Consider the following 22,676-nt stretch of genomic DNA (forward strand, 5'->3'; position numbering starts at 1 on the left):
ACCTCTCCACTCGGCCCCCAAGAACTGCCTTGGCTCTGGCCTTCATCAATTGGAGCCGCTATCTGGCATCCGGCAGAGCTCGGCTGAGATGATGAGACTCACATGTGGGGGATGGATGCCCGGTCCGAGAGCTCCAAGTGCCACAGCACCGGTCCCTTTGTGTCACACACGTCTGTGATGAAGCGGGACTGTTCTTAACGTTTCCTCTGAATAGTGTGTGGGTGCCTCAGTTTCCCCTCTGCAGTTCTTAAGTATCTAGGTGGTGGGGTAAGGGTGTATGATCGTTGCAGAGCCCTAGAGGGCAGGTGTGTGCAGGGGTTTGGACACAGAGAATGGCCAACACGCTGTTCCCTGGCAACTGATGGCCTGGGCCCTTCCCCCTGCAAGGTGACAGTTAAGGGTTGAAGACAAAGAGATCAGGTGACCTCCTTGCCCTGGAAAGGGACAAAGCCCAGAGGAGGAGGGGCTGGAGAGAGTTTCAATTTGGGGCTGGCTGGGGTTAGGGTTAGGGTTGTGCAGATGGGGTTGTCTGGCTCACTGCCCCCAAAATGGACCTGGTTGAGGGGTCCTGTTCTCTGTACCTACAAGCTCTGTTTTAGACCATGTTCATGTCATCTAATAAACCTCTGTTTTACTGGCTGGCTACGAGTCACGTCTGACTGCAAAGTTGGGGGGCAGGACCCTCTGGCTTCCCCAGGACCCCGCCTGGGCGGACTCACTGTGGGAAGCGCACAGAGGGGCAAAAGATGCTGAATGCTCTGAGGTCAGACCCACGAAGGTGGAAGCCGTGTGAGCTGTGTGTCCTGCAGACAGGCTGCTCCCAGAGAGGAGACTTCCCCAGAGTCCTGCCTGGCTTCGTAGGGAGCCGTTCCAGAGCATCGCCCGGGGACTCCATGACAACGTCTCACTGCAGTGGCTTGGGCTGAGTATGCCAAGGAACCGAGCCCGGTACAGCAGGCTCATCCACGCACTCTTTACCTCATCCCTACTTCCCTAGTTTAGCGTGTCCATTGTTATTTGTTTGTAACTGGTCCCCTGGGTGTTCTCCCTCTTATCTTAGCTGGCTCAGACATTCTGTCTTTTTAGCCTACTGACCTAGTGACTTCCACTCTGAGATAGCGCGTTCCGGTTTTCAGCCTCATGATTCATTTACCTCCCTAATTCCACCTTCCATGAAATGAAGTGTTAATTACTCATCAGCCCAAGGGATGGGTACAGCTGGCAGAGGGCCTGACCCCAGGCCTGAGCCTGCTGGGATGATGGGAACAGACAGTCTGACCCGCCCATGCATGGTGGTGGTGCCAGCAGACAGGCTGCTGGGCTCGCTCCCCATGGGGCCGGGGCTCTTACCTCTGCCTGCAGTGTCCGCAGGTTGAGGATGTGGAAGTCACAGGGGACAGTGCCTGAGAAGGGCTGGAAGGACCTTAGGGCCGGGGGCGCTGGCTTCTCCTGAGTAACTGGCATCGCCAGCACCTCTGCGTTCAGGTGCATGGAGGTCATGTGACTCAGCAGAGAGGGGAAGCTGATTGGACGACTGTCCTGCACCTGCAACAAGAGCAACCAACCGAGTTGAGGGGTCTGGGGCAGCCTTGCCCTGCTGTCGGGCTGGTCAGACCCACCCAGAGGGTGAGGGAATTCCCTGGCAGGGATCCACGTGGGGCTCCCCCCAAACACCCCGATGCAGGCAGTGGGGGTGGCAGGAGACTCGGGCAGCAGCAACACGCCCGGTCCAGGCAGCAGGGCTGCGACGGTCACATCGGCTCTGATGAGGCAGGACCCCCCACTCCCTGCTTTGGGGGGGCCAGAACTGAGCTGTTCAGGGCCCCCACTCCACCGCAGCTAGCCCGCCCCTCGGCCAATGCTCCATCCCATGCGCAGCACACAGGCCTAATCTACTGCTGTCTACTGCTCAGGCTACCAGCTGGGCTACACAGGGACCGCAGCCCCAGCTACAGTCACCAGACAGCGCGGCAGCCAGCAGGTACCTCTCCGCTGCCCGTCCGGGGTCCGGAAAAGGGCCAGGCTCTGAACACGGAAGCCAGTTTGGAAAAGAAGCCGGCGCTCTGGGAGTGACAGGGGTGGGAGCAGGGGAGATGGGACGAGAACAGCGACAGTTGTAAGAGCTGTGTGGCAAAGTGCCATCACCTCGCCGGCCCCGCGCAGCATTCGGGAATGCTAGGCACCTGGCTGAGACTCAGCCCCCTCTCCCGAGGGCACAGCAGCTGCCGCCTCCGCTGCAGTGCGACCACTGCTGGGGTGGGAGGGCACAACTGGCTCACAGCTGCACAGCACCGCTCCGCTACAGCCTAGGCCAGGGAAGGAAGGGAAGCCCAGTGTCCAACCAACACCCCGTGGTGACTCCGACAGCATGCCCCCGCTGGAGGCAGCCACAGGACGCACCGCTCGGCATCTGCCCCCCGGCCGCAGCAGCTGGGCTCACCCCCAGGACCCCACGGCACGAGGCGGCTGGAGCACCGGTGCAGCCCAGGCCGGGGGCAGAACGGCCTGGCCTTCCACTGGCAGGGCTCCCCCTCACCTTGTTGGCCGTGGTGCGGCGCTCCAGCAGGAGGCGGAAGCGGTTGCAGGTTCGCTTGTTGTCCTTCAGCCCCTGGCCGAGGCCACGGTTGTCGTCCTGCATGAGGCGCCGGTCCAGAATCACCTCCAGCTGGCCTGTGGGGCACAGTGAGGGGCAAGGTCGAGCAGGGCCTGAACACACCTGGGCCCTTAACCCTTCCTCCCATGGAGAGGAGCCCCGACTGGGCCCCGCTGCAGGGCTGGGGCAGGGGGAGACACCCCGGAGAGAGGCCGCTCCAGGTCCAGCAACAGCTGGGGCAGCAAATGGAAGAAGGGACATCTCCCTCCCAGAGTGCTGGGGGCAGGCTTCCCCTGAGACACCGCAGAGCGCAGGGGCTTCCCCCGCCTGGGAGAGTCAGGGCCTCGAGCTATCAGAAAGGCAGAGCTCTGCAGCACAGGCCCCTCGCACCGCCTTGGGGCAATGGGCCAGCGCTGACGGCCGGGGAGAGCGCCCCCTGCTGAGCCCCCCACCCCGCTCCCTGCAGCACCCTGGGGCCAGCGCTGACGGCTGGGGAGAGCGCCCCCTGCTGAGCCCCCCGCCCCACTCCCTGCAGCACCCTGGGGCCAGCGCTGACGGCCGGGGAGAGCGCCCCCTGCTGAGCCCCCCGCCCCACTCCCTGCAGCACAGCGCCCCCTAGGCCGCCCTGGGGCCAGCGCTGATGGCTGGGGAGAGCGCCCCCTGCTGAGCCCCCCGCCCCCGCTCCCTAAAGCACCCTGGGGCCAGCGCTGACTGCCGGGGAGAGCGCCCCCTGCTGAGCCCCCTGCCCCGCTCCCTGCAGCACCCTGGGGCCAGCGCTGACGGCTGGGGAGAGCGCCCCCTGCTGAGCCCCCCGCCCCGCTCCCTGCAGCACCCTGGGGCCAGCGCTGACGGCCGGGGAGAGCGCCCCCCTGCTGAGCCCCCCGCCCCGCTCCCTGCAGCACCCTGGGGCCAGCGCTGACGGCTGGGGAGAGCGCCCCCTGCTGAGCCCCCCCACCCCACTCCCTGCAGCACAGCGCCCCCTAGGCCGCCCTGGGGCCAGCGCTGACGGCTGGGGAGAGCGCCCCCCTGCTGTCACTGCCCTGCTCCCTGTAGCCCAGCGCCCCCTGCTGGCCCCACCCTGCTCCCTGCAACCCAGCGCCTCTAGTGCCGCCCTGGGGCCAGCACTGACTGCCAGGGGAGAGCGCCCCTACCCCACTCCCTCAGCAGCTGGCTTTCCCCTGTCCAGTTTCCAAGTTGCGACCAGCCTGGCCTTGCTTAGACTGGGAGCGGTGGTGAGCGCGGGGCTCAAGGAAACACGGCAGCCAGGCACAGATGGTTCTGGGGCACAACCCCTCCACAGGAGGCCCAGCAGCCCCACTCACCACTGCGCAGGCTGGACACCCCCAGGGCCTGGGCCGTGTGCAGGGTCAGGCGGCTCTGCTTGTCCTGGATGTAGGCCATGGCTGGCATGGGGTAGAAGTTGGCCTGGAGAGGCAGCTTCTTCAGGAACCTGCGAGGCTGGATCTAGAGGAAAGGAGAGATCAGGATGTGCGGCACCTGGCTCAGCCCTGCTCCGAGCTCCGCCAATGCCCTGCGTGCCACCTGGGGGCTCCCGGCAAGGCTGGTCCCCGGGCGGGGAGAGGCCCAGGAGGTGGGGTACTGGCTCTGCCCCAGGGAGCAGGACCAGGAGGGGAGGGAGGGTGCTGCCCTGGGGGGCAGGGCTGGGAGAGGCCCAGGAGGTGGGGTACTGGCTCTGCCCTGGCAGGGGAGATGCCCAGGAGGCAGGGAAGGCACTGCCCAGGGCTGCCAGGCACCTGGAAGCCGTTGAGATCGGTGAAGAAGGTGTCCTCGCTGGCGATGCTGGTGCTAAGGCGCAGGGCCATCTCCTTGTTGACGTGGTCGCGGATGTCCACCAGGCAGGACAGATCCAGGGACAGGCCCTCCACCCCTGCAAAGCAGACGGCTGAGTTCACCTCACCCACCCCCGCCAAGTGGAATGCCGGGGACCCCGCTGACCGCCAGAGACACAGCGCTCTGCCCAGCCCCCCAGCTCCTGGAGCGCAGCACAGCCCACCCTGCGCCGCCCTCACCTGGCACGTTGTAGAGCCGCACCACTTGCTGCACATGCTGGTAGTAGCTGGCCACCTCCGAGAAGAAAGGCCCCTCGGTCACCCGCACCACGGGCGGCTCCTTGGGGGCATAGGGCTGTGAAGGGAACAAGGGCAGCCTGACTCAGGTGCAGCAGGCATGAGGGAGGGGAGGTATAACAGCCTGGAACCCTCTGCCTCACCCCCTAGGTCCCACCAGCCCTCCCAAGCCCCCTCTACAGGCCTCAGCGCCCAGCTGCTCCTAGGGCCCTGGGCCCCTCCATGTGCCCTGTACCTTGGCGTCGCCGTCCGGCAGGAAGAGGTAGGCCCCACTCTTGTCCTTGGCGCTCCTGGTGCCATAGATGAGGAACTCACTGCTCAGCTTGTGCTCCTCCCCGGCCCACCGGACGCTCTGCAAGGAGGCAGGCCACGCAGGTGGTGAGCGTGTGGATGCCAGGCATGCTGCCTCCCACCCGTCCCCCTGCTCACCTGCAGCAGGCCGGTGAGGCCCGAGAAGCAGGCCTGCATGTGCTGGTTGTCCAGGCAGAAGTCGTCGGAGGTGGCGGGGACCACGCGCACAGGGAAGGCCTCGCGTGGGCGCACTGGCAAGTCACGCCCGTGAAGGTGGAGGTGCACAGACGACATGAGCGTGGTGTGGCTGTCGAACGACTTGTACAACTGCAGGACGCTGAGGCCCAGTGCTGGCAGCCGGGTCATGATAGACACCTGCCAATCAGAGGGGAGACGTGAGCAGGACCCCTGCCCCCAGAGCTCAGCCCTGGGAAATGGAAACAGGACTCACCTGGGGGGAGTGGGTGTGATGAAGTGGGAATGCTCTTAATGTTTTGTCTGAATACTGAGAGTGTGGCTCAGTTTCCCACATGTGTTACTCAAATGTCTAGGTAATGGGACAAGGGTGTGTGCTCGTTGCAGAGACCCCTACAGGGCAGGTGTGACTGCCTGGGCACAGAAAATGGCTGACACTGTGGCCCCGGCTCATCCTGAATCAGCCAGAGGTGTTGGAGAACAAAGCGAGAGGCGGAGACCAGGCGACCTGTTTGCTGGGGAAAGAGACAAAGGCCAGAGGAGGGGCACATTAGGTATGACATATGCGGGCTGCGGGAAACTGGTCAGTCTGTGGCTGGGCCCAGGGTTCTGGGCTGGTGATTCTCCCCCACCCCATGGTAGACTTTGCTGAATGTTCGTAAGTTCTGTGCTAACAGGATCTGTCCTATGCTGTGTTCCCAACGACTAATAAACCCGTCGGTTTTCTGTGCTGACCGAGAGTCACCGCTGACTGCGGAGTTGGGGTGCTTGGCCCACTGGGGCCATGGAAGGGTTCCCCAGGTGGACTCACGGTGCGGGGGGGTGAGGGGGCCGGGGTATACAGAGTGAGGTGTTCACAGTGCGGGTGGGCACAGTGTGTCTAGTAGGTTTTGCCCGGCTCTGGGCGTCCCCAGTGGGGCGGGGTGAGGCTGCAGCCCCGTCCCTTACCTGGTAGACATCGGGCACCATGTCCGTGGCTGAGCTCCACTGGGCGCTGAGCTGGACGGCCAGGGGCTGCCCCTCCTCGGAGAGCACGCGGACGCGCGGGGAGCTCACCAGCAGTGAGACGACACTGAGCCGCTCCTGTTCCAGCGGGTTAAACAGCACCACGAACCTGCACGGGGACAGCACTCAGCCACGGGGCAGGGCCCCGCCCCAGCCCATGATGGCCCTGATCTTCGACGGCTCCCAGCCCCCACGGCCCCCAGCACCCAACGGCCCCCAGCCCTCGATCCTCGACGGCCCCCAGCACCCATCGGCCCCCAGCCCTCGATCCTCGACGGCCACCAGCCCCCCAACGGCCCCCAGCCCTCGATCCTCGACGGCCCCCAGCCCCTGATCCCCGACAGCCGCAGCCCCCGATCCCCGACAGCCCCCAGCCCCCAACGGCCCCCAGCCCTCGATCCCCGACAGCCCCCAGCCCCCCAACGGCCCCCAGCCCCGATCCCCGACAGCCGCAGCCCCCGATCCCAGACAGCCCCCAGCCCCACAACGGCCCCCAGCCCCCGATCCCAGACAGCCCCCAGCCCCACAACGGCCCCCAGCCCCCGATCCCCGACAGCCCCCAGCGGCCCCCAGCCCCCGATCCCCGACAGCCCCCAGCGGCCCCCAGCCCTCGATCCCCGACAGCCCCCAGCCCCACAAGGGCCCCCAGCCCTCGATCCTCGACAGCCCCCAGCCCCACAACGGCCCCCAGCCCCTGATCCCCAACAGCCGCAGCCCCCGATCCCCGACAGCCCCCAGCCCCCCAACGGCCCCCAGCCCTCGATCCTCGACAGCCCCCAGCCCCACAACGGCCCCCAGCCCCTGATCCCCGACAGCCGCAGCCCCCGATCCCCGACAGCCCCCAGCCCCCAACGGCCCCCAGCACCCAACGGCCCCCAGCCCTCGATCCTCGACGGCCCCCAGCCCCCCAACGGCCCTCAGCCCCTGATCCCCGACAGCCGCAGCCCCCGATCCCCGACAGCCCACAGCCCCCAGCCCTCGATCCCCGACAGCCCCCAGCCCCCCAACGGCCCCCAGCCCTCGATCCTCGACAGCCCCCAGCCCCACAACGGCCCCCAGCCCCTGATCCCCGACAGCCGCAGCCCCTGATCCCCGACAGCCCCCAGCCCCCAACGGCCCCCAGCACCCATCGGCCCCCAGCCCTCGATCCTCGACGGCCACCAGCCCCCCAACGGCCCCCAGCCCTCGATCCTCGACGGCCCCCAGCCCCTGATCCCCGACAGCCGCAGCCCCCGATCCCCGACAGCCCCCAGCCCCCAACGGCCCCCAGCCCTCGATCCCCGACAGCCCCCAGCCCCCCAACGGCCCCCAGCCCCGATCCCCGACAGCCGCAGCCCCCGATCCCAGACAGCCCCCAGCCCCACAACGGCCCCCAGCCCCCGATCCCCGACAGCCCCCAGCGGCCCCCAGCCCCCGATCCCCGACAGCCCCCAGCGGCCCCCAGCCCTCGATCCCCGACAGCCCCCAGCCCCACAACGGCCCCCAGCCCTCGATCCTCGACAGCCCCCAGCCCCACAACGGCCCCCAGCCCCTGATCCCCAACAGCCGCAGCCCCCGATCCCCGACAGCCCCCAGCCCCCCAACGGCCCCCAGCCCTCGATCCTCGACAGCCCCCAGCCCCACAACGGCCCCCAGCCCCTGATCCCCGACAGCCGCAGCCCCCGATCCCCGACAGCCCCCAGCCCCCAACGGCCCCCAGCCCTCGATCCCCGACAGCCCCCAGCACCCAACGGCCCCCAGCCCTCGATCCTCGACGGCCCCCAGCACCCATCGGCCCCCAGCCCTCCATCCTCGACGGCCCCCAGCCCCCCAACGGCCCCCAGCCCTCGATCCCCGACAGCCCCCAGCCCCCAATGGCCCCCACCCCTCAATCCCCGACAGCCGCAGCTCCCGATCCCCGACAGCCCCCAGCCCCCAACGGCCCCCAGCCATCGATCCCCGACAGCCCTCGATCCCCAATGGCCCCCAGCCCTCGATCCCCAACAGCCCCCAGCCCCCCAATGGCCCCCAGCCCTCGATCCTCGACAGCCCCCAGCCCCCCGATGGCCCCCAGCCCCCAACGGCCCCCAGCCCTCGATCCTCGACAGCCACAGCCCCCGATCCCCAACAGCCCCCAACGGCCCCCAGCCCCTGATCCCTGACAGCCCCCAGCCCCCAACGGCCCCCAGCCCCTGATCCCCGACAGCCGCAGCCCCCGATCCCCAACAGCCCCCAACGGCCCCCAGCCCTGATCCTTGAGAGCCCCCAACCCCTAGCTCCTGACAGCTCCCAGCCCCCAATTCCTGACGGCCCCCAGCCCCTGATGGCCCCCAGCCCCGATCCTCGAGAGCCCCCAACCCTTGATGGCCCCCAGCTCCCGAAAGCTCCCAGCTCCCAATCCCTGATGGTCCCCAACCCCTGATGGCTCCAAGCCCCCTATCCCCGATGGGCCCCAGCCCTCAACAGCCCCCAGCCCCCAATATCCGATGGCTCCCAACATCCCCAAGCCCCCTATTCCCGATGCCCCCAGACCCCAACAGCCCTGATCCCCAACTGCCCCAACCACCCCAAGCTCCCTATCCCTGATGGCCCCCAGCCCCTGATCCCTGTTGGTCCCCAGACCACGATGGCCCCCCACAGCCTCCGACCTGATGGCCCCCCACAACCTTTGGCTCCTGACAGCCCCCCACCCCCGATGACCCCTCGAACCCCTAGCAGTCGACAGCTCCCTGACAGCCTCCAGCCCCCAAAGGACCCCAACATTGGCAGGCTAGAGTGAACAGAGCGCTTAGCCACAGGGGCAGGCCTGACCCCCAGGTCCCCCAGGACAGAGCGAACACAGGCAGGGGCCCCTCCCTCCAGCCAGCTCCTGCCCCAGCCCGGAGTTGTGGTATCCTTGTCCTGGGCAGGGGCCCGTCCCCTCAGCCAGACCCTGCCCCAGCCCGGAGTTGGGGTGTGCGCACCCTGGGCAGGGGCTGGGCAGCTCCTACCTGGGCGATGTGTCCAACTTGATGACGGTTTTCTCAGGCAGCGAGTCCTGGTTGAGGCGCATGTCGTCCTGGCAGAGAGGAGCTGAGTCAGTGCCGTAACGCTCCCACGCCGGCATCCCCAGCCCCTGCCAGCCCCAGGACCCCTCCAGGCAGAGGGGCAGAGACAGGGAGTGGGGCAGGCCCCCACCATGCAAAAGGGCAGCAGAGAGCCGCTCCTGGGGAGCACCCTGATGGAGGGGGTCACCCCCCGAATGCAGGCAGGTGCAGGGCAGTAGAGCTGAGGGCTGGGGTCGGGGCTGGAGTCTGGAGTCTGGATCAAGGCAGGGAGGTTGGAGTCAGGGATGTGACTAGGACTGGAGTCAGGGCAGCGGGTCCGGGTCGGGGTCAGGGCAGCGGGGCCAAGCTGGGGTCAGGGCAGAGAGGCTAATGTCAGGGCCAGGCCGGGGTCAGGACAGAGGGGCCGAGACGGGGTCAGGGCAGCAGGTCCGGGCCGGGGCTGAAGTCAGGGGAGTGGGGCTGGGCCGGGTCAGGGCAGTGGGGCCAAGCTGGTGTTAGGGCAGGGAGGCCAAGGTCAGGGCTGGGGCTGGGGTTCAGGCAGCGGGCCTGGTCAGGGCAGCGGGCCAAGGCTGGGGGTCAGGGCAGGGGAGGGCCAGGTCAGGAGGGCCGGGTGGGGTCCTGGGGTCAGGGCAGGCTGGGTCAGGGCAGGTGGGGCCTCTGGGTCAGGGCGCGGGGCAGGGCTGGGGTCCGGGCCGGGGGCCCGGGCACAAGCTGGGGCCGGCCGGCCCCGCCCGGCCGCCAGCGGTGGGCAGGGCAGCGGCGGCCAACTGGGTCAGGCAGCGGGGCCAATGCCTGGGTCAGGGCAGGAGGCCAAGTCAGGCGGGGGTTGGGGTCAGGGCAGCGGGCCAAGGCTGGGGTCAGGGCCGGGGCTGGGGTCAGGGCAGAGGGGGCCGGGGCTGGGGTCAGGGCACGGGGCCGGGCTGGGTCAGGGCAGTGGGCCAAGGCTGGGGTCAGGGCAGGGAGCCAAGGTCAGGGCCGGGGCTGGGGTCAGGCAGGGGGCCAAGCTGGGGTCAGGGGCAGCGGGGCCAAGCTGGGGTCCGGGTTGGGGTCAGGGAGCGGGCCAAGGGTCAGGGGGCCGTGGGGTCAGGGCCGGGGCTAGGGTCAGGGCAGTGGGGCCGGGGCTGGGGTCAGGGCAGCGGGGCCAAGCTGGGGTCAGGGCAGTGGGGCCAAGGTCAGGGCCGGGGCTGGGGTCAGGGCCGGGGCTGGGGTCAGGGCAGCGGGGCCAAGAGGGGTCAGGGCAGTGGGGCCAGGCTGGGGTCAGGGCAGGGAGGCCAAGGTCAGGGCCGGGGCTGGGGTCAGGGCTGGGGTTGGGGTCAGGGCAGCTGGGCCAAGGTCAGGGCCGGGGTCAGGGCAGCGGGGCTGTGGTCAGGGCTGGGGCCGGGGTCAGGGCAGGGAGGCCAAGGTCAGGGCCAGGCTGGGGTCAGGGCCGGGCTGGGGTCAGGGCAGCGGGGCCAAGCTGGGCTCCAGGCAGGGAGGTCAAGGTCAGGGCCGGGACCAGGGCGCAGGACCGGGCTCACCATGCCAAGGAAGGGCCCTGCGGGGTCGTAGCGATAGGCCTCCTTGTCGCCCAGCACCAGGTAGTGCGCGGCGTTGCTGATGACGCGTTTCAGGTTCACCAGGGAGTGGAGCAGCCTGGGCAGCCGGGCCGGAGCCGCGAGGAAAAGGCAGAGAGAGAATCAGCATCACCCCTCCCCCGCCAGCCCCTCCCCCCCAGGGACCCCCACCCGGGCAGAGGTTCCCCCACCCAGCTCCCCCAGCCATGTCTGGGGTCTTTGGAGCTCTGCACATTCCCGTGACCCAGGGCTGTACCTGACACCGTAATCCACCACGACGGCCTCTTTGGCGGTGCCCGTGATGGCGTCGTGGTGCTGGAAGAGCCCCAGGGCACGCCGGGCCTCGGTCAGCAGGGCGTAATCGGAGAGCGGGTATCTGCTGTCCAGGCCAGCATGCCGGGCGTGACTCAGCGCCAGGCTGTACAGGACCTCTGCACCCCTGGGCAGACACAGACCCATCAGCCACAGCTCGTCCCCATGCACAACCCTCGCCCTGCGCCCGAATAGCCCCTCGCCCTGCCCCCAAATCCGCCCTCACCCTGCGCCCAAATATCCCCTCACCCCACCCCTGAATAGCCCCTCGCCCCGCCCCCAAATCCGCCCTCACCCTGCGCCCAAATATCCCCTCACCTCACCCCCGAATAGCCCCTCGCCATGCCCCCAAATTGCCCCTCACATGGGCCCCAAATCCCCCTTGCCCTGCGCCGAAACCCCCTCGCCCTGCCCCCAAATCCTCCCCCGCCCAAATATCCCCTCGCCCTGCCCCCGAATCCCCTCTCGCCCTGCACCCGAATATCACCTCACCCCGCCCCAAATCCCCCTCGCCCTGCACCCAAATGTCCCTTGCCCTCCCACAAATACCCACTCACCCTGTGCCTGAACCCTCTCGCCCTGCCCCTGAATCTTCCTCACCCTGCCCCCACTCCCCATTGCCCTGCCCCCAAATCCCACCTTGTCCTGGCCCTGAATTCCTCTCACCCTTCCCCCGCATCTCCCTCACACTGCCCCCAAATCCCCCTTGTCCTGAGCCTGAATCCCTCTCGCCCTACTCCCGAATCTCCCCTCACGCTGCCCCCGAATCCCCCTCACCCTGCCTCTGAACGCCCTCGCCCTGCTCCCAAATCCCCCTTGCCCTGCCCCCGAATCCTGTCCCCCTGAATCCCCATTGTGCCCTGAATCTCCCTGTGACAGTGCCCCCCATAAGGCTTTATGGAAATATGCTTATGAATGTATATATGACATAACTGGAATATGTTCTATGCTACATATGCCATGTAACATATCTATGTAAAGGTTATGATCTACCAAATCTGTTCATCCTATTTGTATGCAGGTATCATTTTTGTATTCCAAGTTATGAATATTGGCCGTGTACTGGCTTGATTTGTAAATAACCTTAGTAGAGCATTTGGTCAGTTCCTGGAGAAAGGAATTCACTAAGTTAAGTGCCCAATTAAGAAGCACTTAAGAAACAATAAAAGCGGCAAAGAGTCCTGTAGCATCTTACAGACTGACGAGGGTGAATACGTCACGCACCCAACAAAGTGGGTATTCACCCACGAAAGCCCATGCTCCAATATGTCTGTTAGTCTATAAGGTGCCACAGGACTCTTCGCCGCTTTTACAGATCCAGACTAACACGGCTGTCCCTCGGATACTTAACGAACAGCGCATCTTGGAAGGCTCCAGTCCACATAAGAAGTCTTCCTGGAGACATTCAAGATGCCAGGTGGGCAATGGCTGCTGTCTGTAAAACTGTGAGTCATGCATGGACATGTGACTGGCCCAGGTGACTCCAGAACTCCATCTTGGAGCTGGACTGTGCATAGGCGAGAGGAGGGGGTCTCCTCCCACAAGAGAAAGTCTATTTTAGCCCGTGGGAGACCCCTCCATTTTGTCTTCAGCTGGCTAAGGAGATAGCCTCTCCACCCCCAAGGCTACCTGAAAGAAACTGGAACAAAAGACAGTAACTATAGGGGGTGTGAGTGATTGCTGGACCCGGACTAGAAGGAGATCAGTCTGTAAAAGGAAGCTTACTGGAACTGGTGAGGTTTTGTCTGTATTCAGTTTTATTAGACACAGACTGGCGGGTTTTATTTAATTTTGCTTGGTAATTCACTTTGTTCTGTCTGTTACTACTTGGAACCATTTAAATCCTACCTTCTGTATTTAATAAAATCACTTTTTACTTATTAATTAACCCAGAGTATGTATTAATACTTGGGGGGGGGGGGGGGAAACAGCTGTGCATATCTCTCTATCAGTGTTACAGAGGGCGAACAATTTATGAGTTTACCCTGTATAAACTTTATACAGGGTAAAACAGATTTATTTGGGGTTTGGACCCCATTGGGAGTTGGGCATCTGAGTGTCAAGGGCAGGAACATTTCTGTAAGCTGCTTTCAGTTAAGCCTACAGCTGTTAGGGGACGTGGTTCAGACCTGGGTCTGGGTTTGCAGCAGGCTAGCAGGTCTGGCTCAAACCAGGCAGGGTGCTGGAGTCCTAAGCTGGCAGGGCAGGAAAGCAGGAGCAGAAGTAGTTTTCGCACATCAGGTGGCAGCTCCCAGGGGGGTCCTGTGATCCAACCCGTCACACTCCCCTCCCCTGAAATCCCCCCAGCTGTGTGCCCCGAGTTCCAGCCCACCAAGCCCCTGCCCCCATCTGTCCCACCCCTAAACCTGTCACTGACTGCACTCTGCTCCTTCCAGCCCAGCCTCCTGCCCTACCCCCCACTCCCGCCCATTCCCAGACATCTGCCCCAGCCCCATGCCCTCACCTGAGATGGGCCTCCAGCACGCGGTCCAGGCTCTTGTAGAAGGGCCGGGAGGTGTAGTAGCCTGTCCAGTAGTGGTCCTCCCGGTCTGCATAGGAGAAGAAGTCTCCACTCAGCACGGGGAAGCCGGGCGGCTTCATCCCAGGGACGATCCCGGTCCTCTTGGAGAGAGCATCAAAGTAATCGGAGAGGGTCCCGAACTGTGCCTGCAGGGAGAGCGTGGCCCCATGCCGCCCATGAGCCAGGTGGCGGCCCCCGGTGCCAAGGAGAACCCCCCACTCCGGGACTGCCAGGAGCTGGGAATGGGCGACAAGGGATGGATCACTCGATAACTGCCCTTGTTCTGTTCATTCCCCTGAAGCACCTGGCATTGGCCACTGTCAGCAGACAGGATACGGGGCTGGATGGACCTTTGGGCTGACCCAGACTGCAGGCAGCCGAGGCCCCAGGACATTAACAAACCAAGAGAGCACCTGGAAAGCAGGTACATTGACAAGGCCAGAGTTCTGACAGCTACATTGTGGTGGGGTGTCTCAGGAGGTGGGTGGGGCTCCCCAACCCCCCATCCATAGGGGATGGCGGGGCTCAGCATACACCTCCTGGAATCCACAGGGATGGGTGGGGCTTGTAATAAATCATAGAATCACAGATTAGAGTTGGAAGGGACCTCGGGAGGTCATTGAGTCCAACCCCTGCTCAAAGCAGGACCGACCCCAAACTGTGCCTACAAACGTACTCACTTGTGAGCCTCACTGTGGGAAGTGGCTCGCGGCTGCTCCGGGGTCCCTGTAACCTGCAATCATGCTGTGCTGGGGCGGAGAGAGCCAGCTGGTAGCCAGCCTGCACTAGTGCAAGCCAACCTGCCTCCCAACAGAAGTCCAGGCCTAGTCAGCGGGAGACGCAGGGAACCAGAGCCAGGGTGTGGAAATGGGGCCCAGCCAGTGGATAAGAGGGGAGGCCGGGCCTTGCACCCCCACCCCTTGGTCCCTGAGAAGAGGCTCCGGGGAGGGCGGGCTACCGGGGGGAACAACTGCTGACTGAAAGGAGGGACAGGGGCGAGCTTTTCCATCCTGGACCCCAAGACGTGCTGTGCTTCCATCACCCTGAGCCTGGGACATGTCCTGACCAGGCCAGGCCAAGACAAGGCCACGCCCACCGGCTCCAGCTCCATGCCAACCACTGCCTGGCATGGCACTTTGTCACCCCTCCCGTGTGCCCTTCTCCTTCCCCACCTTATTCCTTCTCTTCCCTGTCACTCCCTTTTCCTGCCCCTCTAATGGGTCTGGCTTTGCCAGCCCAAGCTGTGTGTCTTGCAGCCCTCCTGTGAGCCTGGGAGCAGCCAGAGGCATGGCCTGCCAGCTCAGCACTGGGACAGGTTTGCCAGGTCTCAGCATGGCTGCGCACTGGGCTGTTTCTCCAGCAGGCAGGCTGCAGAGGCTCCGTTTCCGGGCTGGGTTGGACTTTCCTCTCCCTGGCTGTTTGGCCAGTTTGGCCTTCTAGGAAACGGGCCCGGAAAACAACAGCACAAGCAGCACTGCAGCCAGCTCAGCCAGCGCCTCCTCCCGGAGGGGACCCGGCCTGCCTGGGGAGCACCGGGCGGCTGTCCGTCCGACAAGGGGCCTGCCTTCTGAAGCCACACAGCGCCAGCACCGGGGACAGGGGATGCTGCTCCGGGGAACTCTTCCCATCGCAAATGCTTTGACGGGGTTTTCCTTCTTCCTGCACCTTTGGTAGAAGGGGCCAGGCCGTTCAGTGGGGCGCATGCCTGGCACTGAGTGGGCAGAGAGCTCCCTAGGCCAAACCCCAGGCCTCGTTTAACCCTGTTTAACGCTGGACAGTGACAGGGTTGTGTTAGCACTTGTGACTCTTCAGGCCCATATATTCCATCAAGACCAATATAATTCCCTGTACCCCCTGGTATCCTCCAGGGGGCAGCGCTCCCCCCCTCACACCCCTGGCATCCTCCAGGGGGCGGGGCTCCCCCCTCACACCCCTGGCATCTCCCAAGGGGAAGGGCTCCCCCCTCATTCACTTTGTTCTGTCTGTTACTACTTGGAACCACTTAAATCCTACCTTCTGTATTTAATAAAATCACTTTTTACTTATTATGAATATGTATTAATACTTGGGGGGGGCAAACAGCTGTGCATATCTCTTTATCAGTGTTACAGAGGGAGAACAATTTATGAGTTTACCCTGTATAAACCCTGGGGATCCCCCCGCATCCCTGACATCCCCCAGGGGGCGGGTCTCCCCCCGCATCCCTGACATCCCCCAGGGGGCGGGGCTCCCCCCACACCTCCGGCCTCCCCCAGAGCGTGGGCGGGGCTCCTCTGGACCCTCCAGCACCTCCCAGCTGCAGCCCCTTTGGGAGCCCGGTGCGGTACCTGCACATGCAGGCCGGGGTGGGCGTTGAGGAAGTCGAAGAGGCGCTGGTAGTTGAGGAACTGGGCGTCCCACTCCTGGGGCTTGTCGTAGCGGAAGTCATCTCCCAGAGGCACCAGCAGCACCTTGCTGCGGAACAGCTTGGCCTTCTTGCGGTACTGGTCCAGCAAGAGGTGTGCCCTGCGGCAGAGCAAGGCGAGAGGCCTCAGGGAGCAGGGCCAGCGGGCGCAGGCAGCATGCCCCGGAGCCAGCCAGGAAGGCTCAGACTCTGGGGCCGAGTGGCGGGGCGCAGCTCACTCACCGTTCGGCCACGTTGGCCTCAGTGATGGCTCGGGGGGGCACCTTCCATGGACAGTTGATCCTGCCCCCAGGCAGGCGCTTGAAGTCAAACTGGCAGCAGATCTTGGGGTCAGGGCCGCAGGTGTGGGGCACATCGTAGCTGTAGAAGGGCATCATGTGGCAGAAGATATCAGTGCTGGAGTCTGGGTCTGCAGAGAAGCAGCCAGCTGAGTCGCTGTGCCCACCCCGGGTGCCATCTGCCCCTGCTTGGCTGCTGTGCCCCCCAGGTCCCACCCATGGCACTCAGGAAGGGCCCCCAGCCCAGCCAGGAGGGGGAGCCCTGCTTCAAGTGCCACCAGAGCCAGGAACGGCGGCAGCGGGGCCATGGCCCAGGGAAGGGGAGCCCTGCTTGCCCACGCTCCAGGGCAGGACGGGGCAGTCGCACCTGAAGGACGCTGGGACGCAGTCACACACAGGGTGGGAACAGTGGGGGGCCTGGCAGGGCAGGCTTGGTTCAGTGCCAGAGGCCCCCAGAGACCCTCAGGGACTGGGACGGGCGGGAGGGGCCTGCTCCTCAGTCACAAGGCCGCATGTGAGCAGGGATCACTGCACCGCCAGGAAAGAGGGCAGCAGCGTCACCCCACCCCCACCCCCAGCCCCAGGCAGCCCCTCCCCCCACACCCACCCCCAGCCCCAGGCAGCCTCTCACCCCACCTCTGGCCCAGGCCCTCTCACCCCAGGTCTGTCTCCACATGAACTCCAGGTTGTGAGTGGCAGCGAAGTGCTTCTTGATGGCGTAGTGCACCCTCTGGATCAGCATGCTGGTCAGGTTGGCGCGTCTCAGCAGGTAGGGCATGGTGGCGCTGTGCCCAAAGGGGTCGACAGCCCAGCCAGACCGCGGGGTCACACCTGAAGGGAGCACCAAGCAAGGCTGGGTGGGGCGGAGCTGGTGACCCCTCCCTAAGGGCGGGCCCCAGGCGTGGGCAGCACACCCAGCCCCAGAGCCCCCCCAGCCCCTTGGCCACGGTCACAGCCATGAGGAGACAAGGGCAGGGCGGGTCTGCACTGGCCCGGCCCCCCGTCACTCACCGATGTTCTTCTCCAGCCACTGATGCCCCTCGATCAGCTGGTCAATCATGGCGAAGTAGTGAGAATTGGCCTCGTCGGGCATCACCCAGCCGCCCGTCACCATCTCCAGCTGCCCATTGCCAACCAGCCTGCAGGGGGCACCAGAGAGTCGGGACAGCGCCCCGCCCCACGGCCAGCGCCCCCGCCCCACGGCACCTCCTGCAGGCACACCCAACCGCCAGTGCCCCATCCCACGGCCAGCGCCCCGCCCCACGGCACCTCCTGCAGGCACACCCAACAGCCAGTGCCCCTTCCCACGGCCAGCGCCCCGCCCCACGGCACCTCCTGCAGGCACACCCAACAGCCAGCGCCCTGCCCCACGGCCAGCGCCCCCGCCCCACGGCACCTCCTGCAGGCACACCCAACAGCCAGTGCCCCTTCCCACGGCCAGCGCCCCGCCCCACGGCACCTCCTGCAGGCACACCCAACAGCCAGCGCCCTGCCCCACGGCCAGCGCCCCCGCCCCACGGCACCTCCTGCAGGCACACCCAACAGCCAGCGCCCCTTCCCACGGCCAGCGCCCCGCCCCACGGCACCTCCTGCAGGCACACCCAACAGCCAGCGCCCCGCCCCACGGCCAGCGCCCCCGCCCCACGGCACCTCCTGCAGGCACACCCAACAGCCAGCGCCCCGCCCCACGGCCAGCGCCCCCGCCCCACGGCACCTCCTGCAGGCACACCCAACAGTCAGCGCCCCGCCCCACGGCCAGCGCCCCCGCCCCACGGCACCTCCTGCAGGCACACCCAACAGCCAGCGCCCCGCCCCACGGCCAGCGCCCCCGCCCCACGGCACCTCCTGCAGGCACACCCAACAGCCAGCGCCCCGCCCCACGGCCAGCGCCCCCGCCCCACGGCACCTCCTGCAGGCACACCCAACAGCCAGCGCCCCGCCCCACGGCCAGCGCCCCCGCCCCACGGCACCTCCTGCAGGCACACCCAACAGCCAGCGCCCCGCCCCACGGCCAGCGCCCCCGCCCCACGGCACCTCCTGCAGGCACACCCAACAGCCAGCGCCCCGCCCCACGGCCAGCGCCCCCGCCCCACGGCACCTCCTGCAGGCACACCCAACAGCCAGCGCCCCGCCCCACGGCCAGCGCCCCCGCCCCACGGCACCTCCTGCAGGCACACCCAACAGCCAGCGCCCCGCCCCACGGCCAGCGCCCCCGCCCCACGGCACCTCCTGCAGGCACACCCAACAGCCAGCGCCCCGCCCCACGGCCAGTGCCCCGCCCCACGGCCAGCGCCCCCACCCCACGGCACCTCCTGCAGGCACACCCAACAGCCAGCGCCCCGCCCCACGGCCAGTGCCCCACCCCACGGCCAGCGCCCCTGCCCCACGGCACCTCCTGCAGGCACACCCAACAGCCAGCGCCCTGCCCCACGGCCAGCGCCCCCGCCCCACGGCACCTCCTGCAGGCACACCCAACAGCCAGCGCCCCGCCCCACGGCCAGCGCCCCCGCCCCACGGCACCTCCTGCAGGCACACCCAACAGCCAGCACCCCGCCCCACGGCCAGCGCCCCCGCCCCACGGCACCTCCTGCAGGCACACCCAACAGCCAGCGCCCCCGCCCCACGGCCAGTGCCCCGCCCCATGGCCAGCGCCCCCGCCCCACGGCACCTCCTGCAGGCACACCCAACAGCCAGTGCCCCTCCCCACGGCCAGCGCCCCCACCCCACGGCACCTCCTGCAGGCACACCCAACAGCCAGTGCCCCGCCCCACGGCCAGCGCCCCCACCCCACGGCACCTCCTGCAGGCACACCCAACAGCCAGTGCCCCGCCCCACGGCCAGCGCCCCCACCCCACGGCACCTCCTGCAGGCACACCCAACAGCCAGTGCCCCGCCCCACGGCCAGCGCCCCCACCCCACGGCACCTCCTGCAGGCACACCCAACAGCCAGTGCCCCGCCCCACAGCCAGCGCCCCCACCCCACGGCACCTCCTGCAGGCACACCCAACAGCCAGTGCCCCATCCCACGGCCAGCGCCCCGCCCCACGGCCAGCGCCCCCACCCCACGGCACCTCCTGCAGGCACACCCAACAGCCAGCGCCCCCGCCCCACGGCCAGCGCCCCCGCCCCACGGCACCTCCTGCAGGCACACCCAACAGCCAGTGCCCCGCCCCACGGCACCTCCTGCAGGCACACCCAACAGCCAGCGCCCCCGCCCCACGGCACCTCCTGCAGGCACACCCAACAGCCAGTGCCCCATCCCACGGCCAGTGCCCCCGCCCCACAGCCAGCGCCCCCGCCCCACGGCCAGCGCCCCACGGCACCTCCTGCAGGCACACCCAACAGCCAGTGCCCCATCCCACGGCCTGCGCCCCCGCCCCACGGCCAGCCCCCCCACCCCACGGCACCTCCTGCAGGCACACCCAACAGCCAGTGCCCCGCCCCATGGCCAGCGCTCCCGCCCCACGGCCAGCACCCCCGCTCCACGGCACCTCCTGCAGGCACACCCAACAGCCAGTGCCCCATCCCACGGCCAGCGCCCCCGCCCCACGGCCAGCGCCCCCGCCCCACGGCACCTCCTGCAGGCACACCCAACAGCCAGTGCCCCGCCCCACGGCCAGCGCCCCCGCCCCACGGCACCTCCTGCAGGCACACCCAACAGCCAGTGCCCCATCCCATGGCCAGCGCCCCCGCCCCACGGCCAGCGCTCCCGCCCCACGGCCAGCGCCCCCGCCCCATGGCACCTCCTGCAGGCACACCCAACAGCCAGTGTCCCATCCCACGGCCAGCGCCCCCGCCCCACGGCCAGCGCCCTCAGAGTGGGCACTGTGTCTCCACTGGGTGCCCAGGCTGGGGAGAGCGGGCGTGGTGCCTGTCCGCGGGGTGCAGGCTGTGGCCCCCCGTACCTGCGCACCGCAGCCCGTCTCTGGGTGCTGATGTTGTCCCACCACTTGGAGAAGAAGGAGATCTCAGACCAGATGAAGCGGCGACGCGGGTCCTCCTGCAGTTTCAGCACCATGCTGTTCAGGATGTGCTGTGTCTGGTCTGCGTAGTACTTCTCAAAGGTCTTGATCCAGCCTGCGCAACACGCACAGGGCAGGGACTGAGTGCGGAGCCCTGCCTGCGGGGGCTACGTTCCCTCTAAGCCGCGTGGCCACACAGCAGCCTATTAAGTGCTGTGCAGGCGCTCAAGACCGCAGTGGGGAGAGATTCCTCTCCCCCAGTCCCAACCCAGCCTGGCCCGGACCTGCTGCAGCTTGGGGAGAGATGCCCCTCTCCTGGGCCCTGTGACACTCTGTACCTCAGGGGAACACCCTGCACCCCCATGTTCATCCTTATAATACGATTGTGTGGTATCCAATGCAAAGTTTGTCAGGTCGGGTGTCTTCAGAAGGCTCATGATGCACTGAGCATTGTTGTCACAGTGATGTTATAGGTTGTAATCTCATGAATATAGTTATGAGGCTGAAAATGTGTCCTTATGACTTAAAACAAGCCCAGGCAAAACTCTCCAGGAGTAGAGGGGCAGTTCACACCTCATCAGGGCATGAATGGGACAAACCCAGCCCAGCCTCACAGGAGCAAAGGACACTGGCCTAGGCAGCAACAAAGGTTCTGTTGGACTCTTGAGGGAGTCACCCCCTTACCTCATCGTAGTCCCAAACTGACCAAGGGAATGCTCACCTGATTCTGAAGGGGTGGGGGGAGGGAAGCTAATAGGGCAGAAAGAATATGATAAAAGGGAGAGACATTTGCCATGTTCTTCTGCTCTCTTCCACCTCCATCTACAGACACCACCACCAAGTGACTGAAGCGCTGATCAAAGGGGAGAGCCTGGCTTAAAGGCAACCAGCCAGCCTGTGGTGAGAAGCATCTACATTTGTAAGAGCTCTGAAAGTGTTAAGATCAGCATAGAATGCGTTTTGCTTTTATTTCATTTGACCAAATCTAACTTGTTGTGCTTTGACTTATAATCATTTAAAATCTATCTTTGTAGTTAATAAATCTGTTTGTTTATTCTACCTGAAGCAGTGTGTTTGGTTTGAAGCGTGTCAGAGACTCCCCTTGGGATAACAACCCTGGTACATATCAATTTCTTTGTTAAACTGACAAATTCATATAAGCTTGCAGCGTCCAGCGGGCAGAACTGGACTCTGCAAGACTGAGGTTCCTAGGCTTGTGTCTGGGACCGGAGACATTGGCTAGTGTCATTCGGTTGCACAATACAAGCAGTGGCTGGCCAAAAGTGCTCACGCACGTAGCTGGGAGCAGCTTACATGCCAAAGGCTGTGTGTGAACAGCCTGGGAGTGGGGATTCTCACAGCAGAGCAGGATAAAGCTGGCTCCCAGAGTTGAGGATTGGAGTGACCTAGCAGATCACCGGTCCAGATAACACCAGGGGAACGCCACAGTGGGGTAAAAAAACCCCTCTCCCAGGCCCAACCTAGCCTGGCCCGGACCTGCCGCGGCCAGGGGAGATGCACCCCCCTGCCCCAGCCCAGGGGCTGCTGTGGGGAGAGAGATCTGGGGGGAGTCTTCTCTCCCCATTCCAGCTCTGGGGAAGCCTGCTCCCCAAATCCCTTATCCCTACCCACAGCCAGAGCCCTCACCCCCCGCACTGCAACCCTCAGCCCCAGCCCTGAGCCCCCTCCTGCACCCCAAACACATCACACATCACCTCCATATTGGTGAACAAAACAAAATTCATTCCGCACATGGGTGGGAAAAACTAGAGGGAACACTGCTGAGAGCCAAAGGGCTGTGTCTGGGACCCTCTGTCTGTGCAGTCTGGGGACCATGCCTGGGACCCTTCGCCGGGGATTCCCCGCAGCTCAGCTGTGGGCATTAAGCCCAGGGCCAGGCTCCAAGGCCCCAGCCTGCCCCATGGGCCTCACTCACCTGGATCGTTATGGGAGTGCGGCACCACAAACACCTGCAGGGGCTCCGTGTCCCACTCATGGGGCTCGTAGGTAATGTCAAAGCCCTGCTTCCACACGCCGCCGTCCTGGTTATCAAAGGGCAGCACCGAGGCCACGGCCAGCATCTGCAAGACCAGGGACCATGCTCAGTGGGAGCAGCAAGACTGGGGCCTCCAGGCCACCAGCCTCAACCCCAGTCCCTGGCACCAGGCCCCCAGGACACCAGCTGTGACAAAGCGGGACTGTTCTTAATGTTTCCTCTGAATATTGTGGGGATGCCTCAGTTTCCCCTAGGCAGTTCTTAAGTATCTGGGGGTGGGATAAGGGTGTATGATCACTGCAGAGCCCTAGAGGGCAGGTGTGTGCAGGGGTCTGGACACAGAGAATGGCCGACACCCTGTTTCCTGGCAACTGATGGCCTGGGCCCTTCCCCCCTGCAAGGTGAGAGCTAAAGGGTTGGAGAACAAAGGAATCCGGTGACCTCCTGGCCCGG

At 65.6% G+C, this 22,676-nt stretch overlaps 1 protein-coding gene across 3 annotated transcripts in view; it reads right to left on the reverse strand.

Annotated features, from left to right (window-relative positions):
• The window catches only part of MAN2A2 (mannosidase alpha class 2A member 2), a 36,761-nt gene that overhangs the window by 1,533 nt on the left and 12,552 nt on the right, over positions 1 to 22,676 (reverse strand). The window contains exons 4-21 of one of the 3 annotated variants that reach the window (XM_073304607.1): positions 22,164 to 22,308; positions 20,171 to 20,342; positions 17,277 to 17,404; positions 16,923 to 17,096; positions 16,210 to 16,396; positions 15,911 to 16,088; positions 13,527 to 13,819; positions 11,007 to 11,189; positions 10,715 to 10,829; positions 9,141 to 9,208; positions 6,115 to 6,280; positions 5,110 to 5,346; positions 4,916 to 5,032; positions 4,624 to 4,738; positions 4,348 to 4,481; positions 3,916 to 4,057; positions 2,537 to 2,670; positions 1,351 to 1,545 (exon numbers count right to left, since the gene is read on the reverse strand). In XM_073304607.1, coding sequence (XP_073160708.1) covers positions 1,351 to 1,545; positions 2,537 to 2,670; positions 3,916 to 4,057; positions 4,348 to 4,481; positions 4,624 to 4,738; positions 4,916 to 5,032; positions 5,110 to 5,346; positions 6,115 to 6,280; positions 9,141 to 9,208; positions 10,715 to 10,829; positions 11,007 to 11,189; positions 13,527 to 13,819; positions 15,911 to 16,088; positions 16,210 to 16,396; positions 16,923 to 17,096; positions 17,277 to 17,404; positions 20,171 to 20,342; positions 22,164 to 22,308 — 2,883 coding nt within the window. Of the gene's footprint in view, positions 1 to 1,350; positions 1,546 to 2,536; positions 2,671 to 3,915; positions 4,058 to 4,347; positions 4,482 to 4,623; positions 4,739 to 4,915; positions 5,033 to 5,109; positions 5,347 to 6,114; positions 6,281 to 9,140; positions 9,209 to 10,714; positions 10,830 to 11,006; positions 11,190 to 13,526; positions 13,820 to 15,910; positions 16,089 to 16,209; positions 16,397 to 16,922; positions 17,097 to 17,276; positions 17,405 to 20,170; positions 20,343 to 20,948; positions 21,843 to 22,163; positions 22,309 to 22,676 lie in introns of those variants that run through there. The other 2 variants (XM_073304608.1, XM_073304609.1) reach the window with 2 other exon arrangements.

The sequence above is a fragment of the Lepidochelys kempii genome, chromosome 10 (assembly GCF_965140265.1).
Source record: "Lepidochelys kempii isolate rLepKem1 chromosome 10, rLepKem1.hap2, whole genome shotgun sequence".
NCBI lineage: Eukaryota > Metazoa > Chordata > Testudines > Cheloniidae > Lepidochelys > Lepidochelys kempii.